Source organism: Sinohyriopsis cumingii, chromosome 14 (assembly GCF_028554795.1).
Source record: "Sinohyriopsis cumingii isolate HCF-2022 chromosome 14, ASM2855479v2, whole genome shotgun sequence".
Lineage (NCBI taxonomy): Eukaryota > Metazoa > Mollusca > Bivalvia > Unionida > Unionidae > Sinohyriopsis > Sinohyriopsis cumingii.
The window spans coordinates 104,516,962-104,533,936 of record NC_142974.1 but is presented as its reverse complement, the minus strand read 5'-3'; the positions used below and the strand labels follow the sequence as shown (position 1 = coordinate 104,533,936).

The following is a 16,975-nucleotide window of genomic DNA, read 5'->3' as shown; positions in this document are numbered from 1 at the left end:
ATATATTACACGTCGATGAAATCATCGTAATTCATAGTTCGAAAGGCTACAAATATTAATTACAGATTGTTGATCAGTCTCGTTATATTATTCCAAAACAAATCCTGCAACTACGTTTGACATGTTCCTTAAATCGCACCAAACTGGCAGGTTTAAGTAAAACTTCAAACAAAAGAATTCATTTCAATGCTAGATGTGAAACTAAATAACCGTGGAGCCATACCTTCTTTTGCGAGCACCTTTATAGGGGTAAGGATGATTTACGGTGCACCGAGGTCTTTCAGTACAAGTTAACATTGCGAGGTGAACAAGGAAGCGCCACTTATCAAATCAATAAACAGTAAATTTAGCGATAAAACTTGACAGGAGGAGGTACCGTTTTGGACACGGAAGACAAAATAAGCCCACATGATTAAACATGATTTGAAGTTTTGAATGGTTGAACTTTGTTAATGTGCGTGTGGGTGCTCGCGCGTGCGCGTGGGTGATGCTACGAAATTAAGGAAAACTATCACAAAAGAACATCTTTCTTTTCCTGGATCAAGAGGGTAAGCACCAATATTTTTTTTTTTGAGGGGGGAGGGCAGGATCGGCTCTTAATCAGACTATGAACATGCGAAATCGTTGGAACCAATCGCGTAATTTCTTCCAAAAAGTGTGTCACGTGGTCATGACATCACACACAAAACCAAACTCAGCAGCTGTAAATATGGCGTCAAAAGATGAAAATCGACCATCAAGAATGAACACTGGCGTGTCCAGTACTTCTGGAAGTACACATTATCAGAAGTTACGCAGTGAGAGCAGTGAACAGGTTTGTAGTTCAATTTCTTGAAAAGATTACACCAATGTGTGTATTATAGATGTTTAAATGAATATTGAGTGAATCTCATTGATGGAAAGTTCAGTATTGTCGCCCAATAATTGCACTTTATTAATAATTAACTCAGTTGTATGACATATCAAATTAAATTAATGAATTAAACAAGACTCCAGCTTCTTAGTTTATTTTATAAGGTTTATTTAGTATAAGCGGTATATAATACAGCATATGGTATAAAGGTAAATTCTACGTAAAACTAAGAAAAGGAATAATATACTCAGACCAGTATATGAAAATGTTACTATATTGCCCTGTTTTATGATCTTTTCCGGTGATAGTAATCACTTTAGTTCCCAATAAAAGAAGGTAAACTAATTTTTGCAGATCAATGAGTTGCTCTGATAACATTTCCTTTTTTAAATTGGCATTCCGAGATAAATAGTCATACATTATTTCAAACGATTTGAATACAGAACTCTGCCAACCACTCAACATAGTTAGGTAATAATGAGACATCATTTTAAATGTCATATTTATATCTAAAACAAGATTTAATGTTTGTTCCATCTTCTTCATCTTGTTTTAGTTGAATTTAGCATTAGCTTCCAGAGTTCAAGTAGGGATATGAAATTTGTTAGTTTTTTCAATTATTTTTGACCAAATTAGGTTGGCTTTTTAAGGCATGTACTGGTGTTATGTTGAATACCCCCCCCCCCCCACATACATACATCCATAAATATGCTCAATGATTGTATACAGTGTCAATAGCCTAGTGGTTAGAGCATCTGCCTTGGATGCGTGAAGTTGTAGGTTTGAACCCCAGTCGAGTCATACAAAAGACTTATAAAAATGGTACTAACAGCTGCCTTGCTTGGCGTTCAGCATTAAGAGGTTAGTGGTTGGCCTGGATTCAGACATAGCGATATGACTGAAAACTTGTAAAAGCTATTGTTAAAAAAATAATAAACACCCATATACAATGTCATATACATGTGGCCATATTGTGTTTTTTTTTTTATTTATTAATTGGTTAGGTTAAATCACTGCATGTAAACTTCCATCTCCGCCCAGCATTTTATGAAGGATATTATTTTCTTGCAGGTGCTTGTCATGGGTGTTCCATCAGACCGTCCAGAACTTGGTATATACACAGCAACAATGCAGCAAAACAAAGGTAGTTCTCTAAGTGTGCATTCATTATCCATTTCCATATGACTAACAGAAAAGTTTTAAATTACTAAGCAACTATATTTGCAGATTGTCCTCCATAACAGTTCTGATACATATAGTGCTTTCATTAGGTTTTGGTTTCTAAAGGCTGAAATAGTTTTGTTTCTGTTGTTCTATCTTCACAAAAGACACTTCAAATATTGTTCAAAGTGGAGAGGTGAATGAGTTGTTGCTATGGTGAAATGTCCATTAATGCATACGGTGTTCAAGAAAATGTTTCTAAAATTAATATAAATGCTAGATTATTGTATGGTTATATAAACTAACTTAAAATTGGTATGCAAGGATCTATCCTTCAAATCTCCAGGTGTTTCCAACAGTTTTAAAGTTAAGAATGTATAAGAGACATTCAGTGAATGGTGAAACACTGGAAACTCATAGTGAAAATCAAAACTTGAGAGGATATGACATCTTATTGTGACAATAAATATAATCATTTAAGGAGCTGTTACTGATTTAAAAAATGATGCAAATGCAGTGTTTTGTAGTCAAAACTTATCAAATCGTTGGAATATTATCTGTTTAATGCCAGTAGTTTAACCCTGTGCAGGCCTGTTATGGATTGATTACTTCACAATAGTTCTTTGGTGACATTTTGTTTTCACCCCCAACATAACAAAAGTTGGCAAAAGAGGTATAAATGGATTCCATCTTGCCATCTGTGTATTAGACTGTCAAGCACATTTTCAGTTTAAGGGCATCATTCCCAAACAATTCAAAATATCTTTTATAAAACTTGTTAGCCTTATTAAGCTGTTGATTCTGATGTGCCTTTTGCTATTCACAATTTTTCTTTTTGAATATTTGTAGAATAATTTTTCCATGTCCTTGTCTATCCATCCATTATCCTCACATTTATTTGTCTCACCACAAATCATAATGTGTTTTAATACAGACTGTCAGGGTTGTTAACCTGTATGGCTTGCATTAATTAGATAAGATTTAAGCAACATAAATAACCTTTATTATCCATAACAGAATATTATTTTTGAGCTAGTTCACCATCAAACTCACTAAATTTGTCTGCTATGTAAGCATTATACATTTTCATGGACTTGAGCCTGGTAATTAATATTAAATTTGATTTTGTTTAAATCACAAGAAACTACTGTTTCAGGTTAATATTCCGAACTAAATGTTAATGTAAGAAAATATATTTTTTACAATAAAAAAAGTTGAAAGGGAAATACGTTATAAATTGATAATGATAACCATGCAACAGCACATCCAGAAAGGAACCTACATATATTCTCACACATTAGTTCAAGAAATACATATATCAATATTCTGTATTATTCATGGCCAGTACTATTGTCTTTTTCATGCTTTTATAATTCCCTTGCCCTGTTAAAACAATCGGGTCCAACAAAAAACATTAGAAGCCTTTATATACAGTGGCCCCCCCTCTTGAATGTCTCACTGACCAGTGTCCACCCACTTTTTATGGCCAGAATTCCATGGCACTGAAGAGTTCCTGTTTAAAAGTATCCCCAAGAAAGTCCACCCCTCAAATGCAAACAGCAGCAATTATAATTGTGCACAAATGTAAGATTTTCACTTCACAAGTGGCAACATTTTATTTTAATATGTGTCCGAAACCAATATTTGATTGGTACAGTAAGTAACATGATTATCTCTACTGATGTATATTTCCCAGTGTCAGGTTTGAGTGTACCACTAAGGTTAATATATCATTATCAATAAATGTCAGGATTACAAAATGGTCTTCATGGGCTAAAAATAGATTTGTGGATTAGCACACAGGAAGAAATTAACATTGAACAGCACTGAGTACCAGACAAAGACCAGAAAATCATGAGACAACTCATGCATCACTTCCTTTATAAACTAGGCATTTTGTCCACAAAAGTTTCATCTTCATAATCAATTGCAGTACTTAGCAAAAAAGGAAAAAATCATTAGAAAACTTTAACAATTCATCACGAAAATGGAGACCTATTACTTTAAAAGAAAAGTTAAAGTCATTCGAATCAACATCCTTGGCGGTGGTGTGTGGGGCCCAAATCGCTTCATGTTGGAAAGGCTCCAATCCAATACATTTTTTGTAACAGATAAGGAGGATATTCATCAGCATTGGAAAATGGAGTAAATGGAAAGAGCATGGTATATGTACCAAGATTTAAATGACATTTTTGAATGTTTCTGCAATTTGCATGATAAATATACCTCACTTGCATTTCATTCTTAAGTCGAGAAAAAGAATTATTCAGTTGTTCAATTGAAATAAGTCTGTTCTTAAGACAAGAACATTTTAATAATTAATGCTGCTTTTAAATGAAGATGTTAAATGCTTTGAAGTTGTATGTAACTTTCTTACTTCCGTACTATGTACATTCTATACACTTATGCACAAAACATTTAGTCCTCAATTGAAAAGGCCACATAATAAGAACAGGACCAGTGTGTGTATGTGTGTATATATATATGTATATACATACATTTCTTATACATTTGAAAGATCCTTTTATCTTCAGTCAGTTTTGTTAAGGTGGTGGATAAGATGTAGATATGTAGAACTAATAATATATTGGTGGTGTGAATATTTCTATAGATAATGATGAAGTAAACAGTTGTGTGCAGTGTCTGTAAACTACCACAAACTGGTTTTAATTATATATGATCTTTTTATTTTGTGTGTTTACAGAGTGGACTTCCAACCTCAGACGTAACATGGAATTATGTCATGCAGCAGTGACTCGGCAGTCAGCTTTTTGCCATCTTCTCCAAAGGACAACTTTACCAGAAACATTTACATGTTCCTTTTGGAGAAGAGTATGATGGACATGGCAATAGCAGGATTGTCAGAAGGCTGTGCATATGGTGTTGTATTTCGCCAGGGACGTCTGCACTATTTACGATTTTTTGAAAGCGGCATTTTCAGTGGATTCTTTGAAAGCAAAGATAATCACATCATCACAACATTATAGCTACATTTGAGACTCGTGAAAGCAAATGCTCATGCTTTTGGAACATTCAAACTGGCTCCAAATTACTGGATGGTTAACTGTTGATCAAAGCACAGGGTACATTGTGCTTATGTTTGTAAGCATTTGTCAAATTCTATTCTACGACATCTCTTTGTAATTGCATGATTCTATATCTGACCTATGACCACCTTAAATAAACCACAGGGGAGGGATAAAAACTATCATACCCTAGTTGCAGCTATAAAAGTATAAAAACATATGTTGAAATATCAGTTAAGTTAGAACAGTGTAGTTTAAAACCTTGTTTATCCCACTGATAGGAAAGTTTTTAGAAGTTGAATTTGTAGTTTTATTTCATTTAGCATTAAACTGAAATTAGGACTGTCAGAGAACAGTTATTAATCTTCTGATATGTGTGGTTAATGAAATCACATTAGGCTTACAGTAATGTTATCTTTAACAGATATAGCTTTTTTATCAGGATATCAGTTTATACAAATATTTAATGTTCTTTTCTCCTTGTTAAAGACAATCTATTGATTGTATATATATATATATATATATATATATATATATATATATATATATATATATATATATATATATATATATATATATATATATATATATATATATATATATATATATATATATATATATATATATATATATATATATATATATATATATATATATATATATATATATATATATATATATATATATATATATATATATATATATAATTGTATTGCATCTGATAAACATTGGTAACTTTTCATTCTGAAGCAGTATAGCGGATGAGTCTTTGTCTGCATGATTTGTTATCTCCAGAATCGAGGCACAACATTTTGCCTATAAATCTTTCTCTTTCATGGTTTGGATAGTATCAAACAGGCGCTTGAATGCGATAGAAACGAGGATTTTTTTTGGGAAAACATATTTACATTGGATGATATCAAAGCAGCTGAAGGAGAATACTTTAATTTGCTAACCAAGAAACGCAAAAAGTTGCCAGAGCCAGGTTTGTGCATTATTCAAGGCTTTCTTCTTACTATTACGTGACCAAATATACCTGTAGCTTGCAAGCTTTCTAGTTAATACTGAAGTGTTTAGAAGCCACAAAATCTGAAAACCTAACTTTGAACAAAAATGAAGTGAGAACATGTGATGTGATGTGATTTTGATTTTTAACGTAGCTTTAACAATGTTTCAGTCATATCGCTACGATGTCTGCAGTGTGCCAGTTTATAGTGATGTCTAGCACTGGGGCATCATGCCGCAGACATGTAGCATGATGTCCCACCCAGTCACATTATCCTGACACCAGGCCGACCAGTCCTAACACTAACCTTTTAATGCTCAACGCCAAGCGAGGAAGCTGTTAGTACCCTTTTTGTAAGTCTCTGGTATGACTCGGCCGGGGATCGAACCCACGACCTCCCGCATCCAAGGCGGACGCTCTAACCACTAGGCCACCGGAGCGGTGAAGTCAGAACATGATAGGCATTGTTGATGTGAAATGTGAACAGAAGATTGTCTTTAATGTTTAATAGTGCATTTAATTTTATACTTTGTAGTGTTGGTGCCATAGTAATATACACTTACCAACTCCTACTTCAAGTTTGAGAATACAGCTTAAACAGAAGAATGTCTTGTAGTTTCCATAAGACAAGTACATCATTTGGATGTCAAGTAATTTTTATTTCAAGAGGTGCATGAGGAAACAAAGTAGAACACATGATCTTATGAGCGATAAAAATGGAAAATAGGTCATTTTATAAGAGAAAAGTTGCCAGAAACCAAAATGGCAACAACATCAAAGCAATTTAACCAGACCTTCAAATTGTTAAATATTAAGCAGCTACAGTAAGGAAACAAGTAAGATAAAGTGAATGACATCCACAAAGAGCACTAAACCCGCAAATAAAATTGCACCATTCATCCCCGTAAAACCTTTATACTTTATGTACATTTTATACATTTTCAGAAATTTAACATCTATACCTTGTATATTTTACCATGTATATAACTTGCATCGAAATAGTCACGTTTAGTTCTTTTGACAGAGGGTATGGATCTTTTCTTGTGCATGCTGGCAAGTAGATGCATGCCATAACCTACATTTGATTGTCTGTGGTGGGCAAGTTAAACACAGTAATATTATGCTTATAGTGTTGTTTTTTTGTTTCATTACAGAGTCAAATAAATTACCATCCACAGGAAGACGGTATTCCGAAATACTGTTCCAAAATAAAAACAGTATTAGGAAGTCGTTAGATCATCTTCTTCATCACGTACAAACAAATATTTTCAAAGAAAATAATTTTGAGTGTATAGGGGTGATGGAGTACATAGAGAAGAAAAAGAGCTACAAAGACAAGCAGAGTGCGAAGTAAGTATTAAGAAGAAATGCAGGAAATCATTATTACCTTTTCCATCAGTCTTTCTATATCCATCTTTCATTTTCCATTTGTTATAACCATGCCCATATATTAATTCATATGTGTCTATCCTTCCTTCCATTCAGCACACTGTTAAGACAATTAGTCTCTCATATATTTATATGAGTTGCCATAAAACATGTTATATGTACTGGTCATTACCTAAATATGCACCAACTGTCCAGTCACTTTGCCCCTGCTGTTGTTGTAGGGTGTAACGCCATTTTTTAGCACACGATAGGCTATACATGGCGGCCAGTATTAATGGTGGAGGAAGAACCCGGAAAACCCCCAGAAAGAACCACCGACCGACGATAAGCTACCGGCAAGCTTTCTCACATAACCACATTATCCGAATCCGAGACTCCTTTGCCCCTGCAATTTTTATTATATGTATTGCTCTTTCAGTCATTGAATGTCACAATCTTGTTAGTACAGTTAGCATGGGTTGATGTGACACAGACTTTTTCCATTGGCTGGTGTGACCATCTTGTGTGAAAATCAATTGGCCCTGCAGAAAATCAACTGGCTCTCCCAATCAGGGGAAAATAATGATGGAGGAAAATTTAATTGGGCCGATGGCCATCAATTTTAAATGACCTTCCTCAGAACCCACAGGTATTGGTCTGGCAAGCCAGCAACAAAATTGCCCCCTGAACTAGTCCTTTTGTTTCTTATTGGACTAGGAACTTGGTAAATCCTAATGTCATTATCAGAAGATACATATATCAATGAATCAGTGTGCTTCTGCAATTTTTTGTTCATTTTTCTTTTGTAGATTAATGCAGTGCACGATACAAACTTGTGAGTGCAAATTGTACATTTTCTTTATGGATTGTAATGAAAAAAATTCAGTAAACTATTATGTTCATTAAAAAATAATGCATATATCAAATCACTGTTCCGCTAATTAAGTTTAGAATTATTGTCCTTTATTGACTTCAATCTAAAGACAGTGCATAATATAATCTAAGGAATCATCTAATCTTCCAGATTTCATTGGATTGCCATGACATTTGGAAAAATGTTTTCATCATTATCGGAAGTTGCATATGCTGCTATTTCAGTTAGAGCTAGATACTTTCTTAGATTAAAGTTTGATAGGATTTTATGGAGTCAGCTTGTCTCACATTTTTCATTGGATTGCCATGTAACTGCATGTTACAGTCATCATTTGAAAATGTTCATATAAACAATTCACTTTGCTTTTGCAATTTTAGTCTCATGTATTGTCGTGCAGCAGAATGCATTGTTAAAATCTTGTCAGTGCTACCGATTGTGGTGCCTTTTTGAAAGGATCATGAAAATTGGCACATGTGACAATATTCATCTAAAACTGCATATACAAATCTTTGTGCTCCCATGATATTTGTAAGAGTTGTGGACATTTTTGGATTACAGTTGGATACAGTGTATGACCAAATTTTGTTAATGCAGTTACTCAAAGTATTTAGTGGATTGCCCTGAAACTTGGTACTTGTTCAGCTCATCATGAGAAGATAAGTTCCTTTACAGGCATTTCACTTGCACATTTTTTAAAACAGTTGTGTACTGTTAAGTTCTACACGTCTTCATCATGGGCTAAGGGTGTGATGTTGAGGAGGCATTGGTATATATTTATATGACCAAATCGCTCACATTTCCTCTAGCTGTGAGCATCATTGTTAGTAGCCTTTTCAAAAAAACAAATACAATTCGTTAGGTTAACTGCATTGTATGTGAACTGGATTCTTTTAATGATTGTGTCTTTGCAGCTCAATTGCTGACTTAGTTATTGGTCTTTTTTAATAAGAACTGAATCTGTACAATACCCGTTTGATAGCCTAATTACTGGAAGAAAGATTCAATATTGTGTTTGTGAGTGATCACTGTTACTTGCTGCCATTCAAGTATGTGCATGATATTGTTGAAATGTGACATGAGTAATTGACTTATGATCATTTTTGCAAGGTACGAAATTGATTGAGATCTCATGATGGGTTTGGCTTTACTATTTGCAATCTGCAACAAATACACTAAACAGAAAAAATTGGTACTTGAGATTTTCAATTGCTTTAGTAGTGTAGTCATTTTGCAGGGTCTTACGTTTTGCATAAAATCTCCATCGAGAAATATTAATCACAGATTTGTTTCAACTAGCATGCTATAAAAGAATAATATGTTTTCTTTTCCTACATTTCAGTTTTTTTTTCTGCCAGTAAATGTTTTGATGGGACTGCCTTTCAGGCCGCTTTTGAAACTCACAGAACTGAAGGTTGTATGTGCCAACAAGTTACATTCTCAGATGTCTTTGTTCCACTTGAATATCCAGTTTCATGGGATCAGCAGCTTCAATATATCTCCATGTTTCCAAATTGGCATAAATGGCAGCACAAGACAGTTTCTTATTCCCAGTGGCTATCAATTCCAGATATGAAAGAAAAGTATAAACCTGCTTTACTACGGAATCATGTGTTGTACAATTTTAGAGAGGGTAACATGGATAAGGTCTATTCCATTTGCTCCAAATATAAAAACATTGCCTTAGATCCAGCTCAGTCTACTTCCACATTTGAAAGTTTACCCGAGTCATCTGATTATGGTGACATAGTTCCACCTGCATCCAAACGCAAACGTCATGAACCTACTAGACGTTTGACAATTGAAGAATTGATGACAAACATACACACTGTAGACCCTCAGTTTTCTTCAGAAAATATAGCTGAAGAAAGATCTTGTTATGATAAATTCAAATATGCAATGATTGAAAATGGTCATGTAATTTGGCGACGTAGTGCAGCTAATGTGAATATTTTTACAATGAATGAAATTAGTATGACAACTGGACTGTTTCAGGAAGACTGTTATGTTCATTTGACCAAAACAGATATAGATAACACAACTGAATTGTCTTGTAGCTGTGGAATGTATGGCATATTACTGCAGTTAGCCACAATAAGTATACCTCAGGAAAATCTTGATGAGGTAGATCTGAGTGACGTGAAATGCTGCCATATGAGACTTTATAATGAATTGATCAGCGACCATATACCTTCTCTATTAAATAATTCTTCCAGGTCAGAAAATAAGATAATTTAAAAACTTGAAGCTGCCAAAGATCAAATTAATGAGCCTATTTGCCAGATGCCAACCTCATCTGATAAAACTTTGAAGTTCTCAGTGTATTCTGATGATGACAAAACATGTACGTTTGTTCATATCACTGACAATAGTCTATCTTGTCAGTCTGGATTTTATAATGCACTTTATTCATCTTCAAAACGTAAAGTTCTCCATCTTGACAACGCTGAGACCCTTTGTCCTCACCTCAATCAATTGAAAGTCCATGCTGACACATGGATGGATCTACTGATACAAACTGCTGATTCCAGTGATTCTGTATATTTTAGTGGTGATGAGGATGAAGAGGATGTGATTCCACCAGCATTAGCAGCTACAGTTGCTGAGGATATAAAGGTACTATCAATAGCTGATATCCCGTCTTATATATTCCAACTCTTTATGACGTGGAATTTTCTATTACCATGAGTTTTGAAATTCCATTAAACCAGACACTTATAGTCATACTCCGAGCATACTCTTTCAAATGAAATCTGAATTGATGAATAGCTCAGAAGAATTATATAGAAAATTGTCCCCAGAAATTTGATATTAGAATATTATATTCAGAAGAAGTCTGAATTACATTAATATTTTCTATAAATGCTTAAATTATTTAACGTTGGATATACTTATAGATAACTGATAGTCCCATGGTTTGGTGTTAACCTGTACATTCAGAATCATAATGTTTGGTTCATCCACTGAGAAACTTCTGACTGGTTGGATATTACCTTTGATGACGAGGATGCAAATAGGTGCCAAACTTAATACCAATTTCTCTTGTTTCGCTTTATCAGGACACAGTCCTTTCAGAGAATGAGTATATTTAATGTATCCTTTTAACAGGGGCATCAGTTTAATGAAGATACTGGTCTGTGGGAGTATCAAAGCCTCAGCAGACACATACCATTGCAAGATGGTTCATTGTTACTTCAGCAGGCCATACAGTTGAGACATACCTTTTGTGATGCCAGTTTTGGCCGCGACATTGATGGATACCTTCACACTGCCCCTGATGGTGGATACCATGAGTTGCCTCCGCCGAATGTTCCAGACATGTGCAAATGTGGTGTAAGTAAATGCTGTGTTCAGCTTAACAACCCATTTCTATAACCAACCACTTCCAAATACTTTGTTTATCCATTTGTCTCTTTTTTTCTCCTAAGCTATTATATAAAACTCTGTAGGCTTGTAGTGTATGTTTTTAACAATTGCTGATAATCAGGGTATTGCTGGTTATTGCATTATCTCACTGACTGAAAGTGAGGCCTAACCTGTGTACCTCATGCATGTGAACTAAAATCAGTGTGGCTCTAGCTTACTTAGCTCTGCTTTCACTTTTACATGGTTCAAGGTTTGGAGCTGCAGTTGCTAAATGCCAGTCTCATGACCATGATGGTTCAGGTTCAAATATTAGTATTGGATCAGCCCAGATACAATTACAGTGGTGTATTCTTGGCAAGGTACTTTGCCCCAATAAACTACATTGTGTTGATGTACTGTAAAATGCCAAACCAAACTTAATTTGTGAGAAAGTATTTAAAAGAGAATGAAAATAACCAATATTAAATAACGGTCTATGGTAAAATGCATTCAGGTAGCTCAATATTATGCTCGTGATCACATCAACAGCTGACATAAATCATTACAACAATTATACAAACTATATGCATGTAACAGAAGTAAATTACCTGTAATTACCATTTACTATTGGTTACAGTTTTAATTAGATAGTCACCATACATTATTTTTCTAGTGTATCTTTCATCAGCTCTTTTACTTATTATGATTGGGAGCATGAACACACTGTTTGAGAAAAATCTATGATGTTTACATGAAAAAACTGAGGTTATCTATCAGTTTTGTATGGAAGAGTTAGTGCATTATCAACTAGTGTGTAATAAAGAAAGGATAAATTGCTTGGAGAATAAAAAGTTATTGCCTAAAGAAAACATCTGGACTACAGAATAATCATTGTCTTTGTGACTTCCAGTATTTGTATGGACCGAGGATTGATGTACTTTCATTTATTTGACTATCATACAAAGTTGTCATATGCATATTACTTATTATGGAAAATTATACAATGTATGTACTAATTGAATATCCATAATTTAAATGAAATTTCATTCTAAAAAAATTGTATTAGTGTCAGATTTTTCTGCATATGTTAATGGGATTCAGTACAGGTTCAGATGGACCAGGACTAGACAGTTAATATCACATCCTGTACACAATAAATAAAAGTACATTTACTTTGGTTATGCTGCATCTTCAGGAAATATTTGTCACATTGCAACAAGAAATTTGGTTAAATTTTGGTCCTTGAACATTCACTGTCTGTTCATACTTTTCCTCAGTCATATTTGAATTACTTAAAGTTTTGTTTAATTGATTGATTTCAGGTCAATGGTCAAGACAGTGTACTTGCCTTAGTGTTTCCAGCAGTATAAAAGATAATAGTCTTAACTTTTTATCAGTGAGGAATCTGTTTTTACATTTGTGTTGTTTGTATAATGTTTTATTTATTTGATAAATGATACATTTTGTGTGTGTGTGTGTGTGTGTGATTTTATATCTAGATTTGTTATCACAGTTGTTAAAGTGTTAATCAGGATTCTGATATTTCTTATTTTGTATTTAGATTTGGTATCGCCGTTGTTTAAATGGCACTAGGGATTGTGACATAGGTCCAGGAGAGAGAGAGGTCATCCACTTTCTTACCAGAGATACTGGAGCTGGCGATGAAATTGGCTGGGACTTTGTGGACCATGTTCTGAACTCATATATTTCTTTTGGCTCCTATTGTACAATCATGAATAGCTTCTACAAACGTGTCAGTCATAATTCTGCTTTTTTATGTCTAATAATACTTTTATTGCATGTTTTTTTCCTGGATAAGTAAGTTCAATTTAGATTATAGACAGCCATGTTCCATTTGCAAATTTAGTCCAAAATGTTAGATGCTGATGGAACTAAGATAGGCATCAACATTCGACATTCAACAGTTGTACCAATAGAGACTCCAACGAATGATTTTACAATAGATCCTTGTCATCGAAGGAATAAGAGGGTTTTCATTAGCTTTGTCCAGGGTGATCATGATTTAAAGGATAAAGTTCAGAGTAGAAATCACTTACTCTACCGTTCTAAGAAAGTGATTGGTACTTTGGGCAGTGCTAATGAGCTACCTTTAGAAGAGGAAAAAAACCGAAATGATATTCTGTTACAACATGTTGATAGAAACTTTCAGTCACTGTTAAATATCTTTCTGCAAAATGGTTGTAGCAACCGAGTATTGAGAAAGTTAGCAGTTCTTCTTACGATATTATCTTCAAATCATTCCATTTCAAGCATTATTCCCTATCTATTTATTGACGACTTCCAATCTATTTTGAATTTACTTAGGAAAAATTCAAATTTAGACACAAATGTTATAAACAGAGTTGCCAAGTTTTCTCCTGAAATTAGAGATGTATTATTTGCAGTCACGTATACTTGTATATGTTCAGCAACTTTAGAATTTTTGGACCATCTGGTGTCAAAAGTGAAACAGCTTTTTTCAAACTGTAAAGAACCAGACCAGATTAATCCTAAACCAGGTAGTTATACTCCTGCTAAATTTGGGAGAGCATATTACTTCACCCCCCATGGTAAGCAGTTAAGAGAAACTCCAAAATACACAATGGATAAAATATCTCATAATAGTACTTATGATGATGAACCTGCAAGAGCTGAAGAAAAATGCCATAAAAAATACCCTGAAGTGGGAAGGAAGGGTACAACATACTTATTTCTCTGGCTTGACCCACAGCATTATGGGCATTGTTATGTGTATCATATGATACCAGGACATGAAGGGAGAAAAGATCCTACTTGTTCTGCTTATGCAGACATGGAAAATGCCCCAGAATAAATATTTTATGATTTTAGTTGCCAGCTTGAGGATTACTGTTTGAATCGAGAACCTGGTTTTTGGAAAAACACTCGTTTTTTCATGATACATTTCATGGCTTTTCCCATAAGTGTCCACCAGTATACACGTCATTACGTCTCATGTTGTTAAAAATAATTAACACTGAAATATGTGAGCAAAGAAATACTTTTCTTAAGCACATCAAATATTCAGCAAGAGCTATGGGAATGGGTAAATTCAATCACTACTTGCAGTTTTTTATGCACCATTGGAGCCGGAAGAAAAAGAACTTCTGCAAAAAATGTACATTAGCTTTCAGTTATGTTGGATGATACACTAACCACACTGTACTTATATCAGTCTAGTACAACAAATTTAATATGCATGATTTACTGTGCACATGGATGTACCATTTTTGAGCAAATTATTGTCCCTGTCCATAATATGCATCTTAAGACTATTTTAAGGCAGTTCTCTTACAAAATGGATATATTTATATTGCAAGTTGTTTGAGAATAAAATATGTTGACAGTAGAATAAAATATGTAGATCCTTCAAGTTTGCCGGTTTTGGATAATCTATAAATATTTTGATATGTTTGGTACGAATTTCAGATAGTGTTGTGGTTAGCACATGATATACCAAATCTGTTCTTAAGTTAATTAAACAGACCAGTGGTAAAACTGCAGTGATTAGTATTTCATCTATTTTCCAAGACTCTTAAATTGAGTATACATTGAACATGTTGTCCCCATGTATTTGTAACCTGTACAAAAGTGTCTGTTCTTAATTATAATGTGACACATTGTCCCCACATATTTGTTACATGTAAAAGTCAGTCCTCCTTTATCATGCGACAGATTTTCGTACAGCATTTCTTTTACAGTTATGTGGAAAAGTGTAAAGTCGTATACATTATCTTTTCATAAATTAAAAGAAATTAATTCATATGAAACCTCTTTGTATCATTTTCATTCCCAGTTGTTTTATTGTGGTCATTTTCTAAGATGATTTGATGCTTAAGGATTTTGTAGACTTATTTACTTCATGAAAATACCCAAAATGTTTTTTCTGTAACTACCAATGTAATGCTGATTATGTCACTTATCAAATACCAATGAGTCTTCTGTCATGGATTTAAAGTGGACTTTTTTACACATTTTTTGTAAAATATGAATGCTAAGTTCAGAGATTTTTAAACAGGAAGTAATGGGCATATGTTTTTGATAGAAAAATATTTCCTGTACATGTATCAGTTGCTGTGAGAAGAATGGAATTTTATGAAAGCGTGTGTTTTGCTTAAGGAAATTTTGGACTTTACATGATTGGAAATTATGTCTTATATTACTTTGCCTAATGCGTGGTATTTCCAGTGTGTGTGTGTGTGTGTGTGTGCGTGTGTGTGTGTGTGTGCTTAAGATTTATGTACCTCAGTTACAATTCTGGGTAAGAAAGGTTCATAGCCATTATACAGTTAAAAAGGAATAGAATATACTTGATAACATGTTAGACTGAAAACTTGTAAATAGACATTTTTTTTTTCGTGAACTGTACTTAAATCATTTTGTTGCATTTACAAGGCTGGTCATCTCTGGAAAATAATGCATTTATATGTTTGCCATAACAGTACATGGATCCATGCATTGTTTAGGCTTTGACATGCATTTATATTTGAGATCTGTATTATTTTGTTCAGTGAATGATTATTGTTTGTATTTAAGAATTGTAATGTATTTGAAAAAGAGCAAAAATAAATGATTTGCTTGTTGTGAATGTGTTGATATTTTACCATGCAAAATATGAATAAATTGATTTCTCATTCATTGGATTAAATTTGTATTTACATATATGATTTATGCTCTGGTCATAAGGCTGACATATTATGATGTCAGTTGATCTTTGACTGTATTCATTTTGGCAAAGTGGTACTAACTGTCCTTCATCTTAAGTTAAAGAACTATGCAGATTCTTACACTTTGGGTAAGATAAACCCTATCGAATTTGGGATCAAGATGTGAAAATAGTGTCTTCTGTACATTATGTTTAGTTCAGGGTAGTATACCTTGACCAATGACCAAAGTTATTTATAACCACTATAATGTACCATGCACAGTATTCCTGTTATGTTCTTGTTGCCATACTCCTTGAGTCCATCTGGCCATCTTCCCTGTCTATGATTAACACAGATTTCAGGAGTGCAATGAAAACTTGCACTGTAGGTACATCTTTGGATGGTGGTGTGTTGTACATTGAGATCATGTTCCTGTGACCTACTAAAGAGTTTATTTAGCTATACTGGTCACAGCACAGAAGCGTTTATGGGATGATCTGTGTTTTCTGTCATCTAACTGTTTACGCTAAGATTGTTAGTACTTCTGTTACCACACACACACACACACACACACACAAACATTCATTCTCGGGTCTAATTGGTCCTAAATGAAAATGGTGCCATTCAAACATCCAATACAGCCACCACAGCAGACAGCGTTCTGGAAAATATTGTTATTAC

At 34.0% G+C, this 16,975-nt stretch overlaps 1 protein-coding gene across 2 annotated transcripts; it reads left to right on the top strand.

The window, feature by feature from the left end:
- Positions 1-544: 544 nt before the first annotated feature.
- Positions 545-16,246, top strand: LOC149784537 (uncharacterized). 2 transcript variants are annotated; one of them, XM_089932623.1, is made up of 8 exons: positions 545-814; positions 1,925-1,997; positions 4,719-5,116; positions 5,889-6,025; positions 7,201-7,396; positions 9,628-10,901; positions 11,394-11,618; positions 13,192-16,246. In XM_089932623.1, the coding sequence occupies exon 8, from the start codon at positions 13,504-13,506 to the stop codon at positions 14,461-14,463; it is 960 nt and encodes a 319-aa protein (XP_089788749.1). In that variant the 5' UTR covers positions 545-814; positions 1,925-1,997; positions 4,719-5,116; positions 5,889-6,025; positions 7,201-7,396; positions 9,628-10,901; positions 11,394-11,618; positions 13,192-13,503; the 3' UTR covers positions 14,464-16,246. Both variants share the same exon structure in this region, with proteins under 2 accessions (XP_089788749.1, XP_089788750.1).
- The last annotated feature ends 729 nt before the right edge of the window (positions 16,247-16,975 follow it).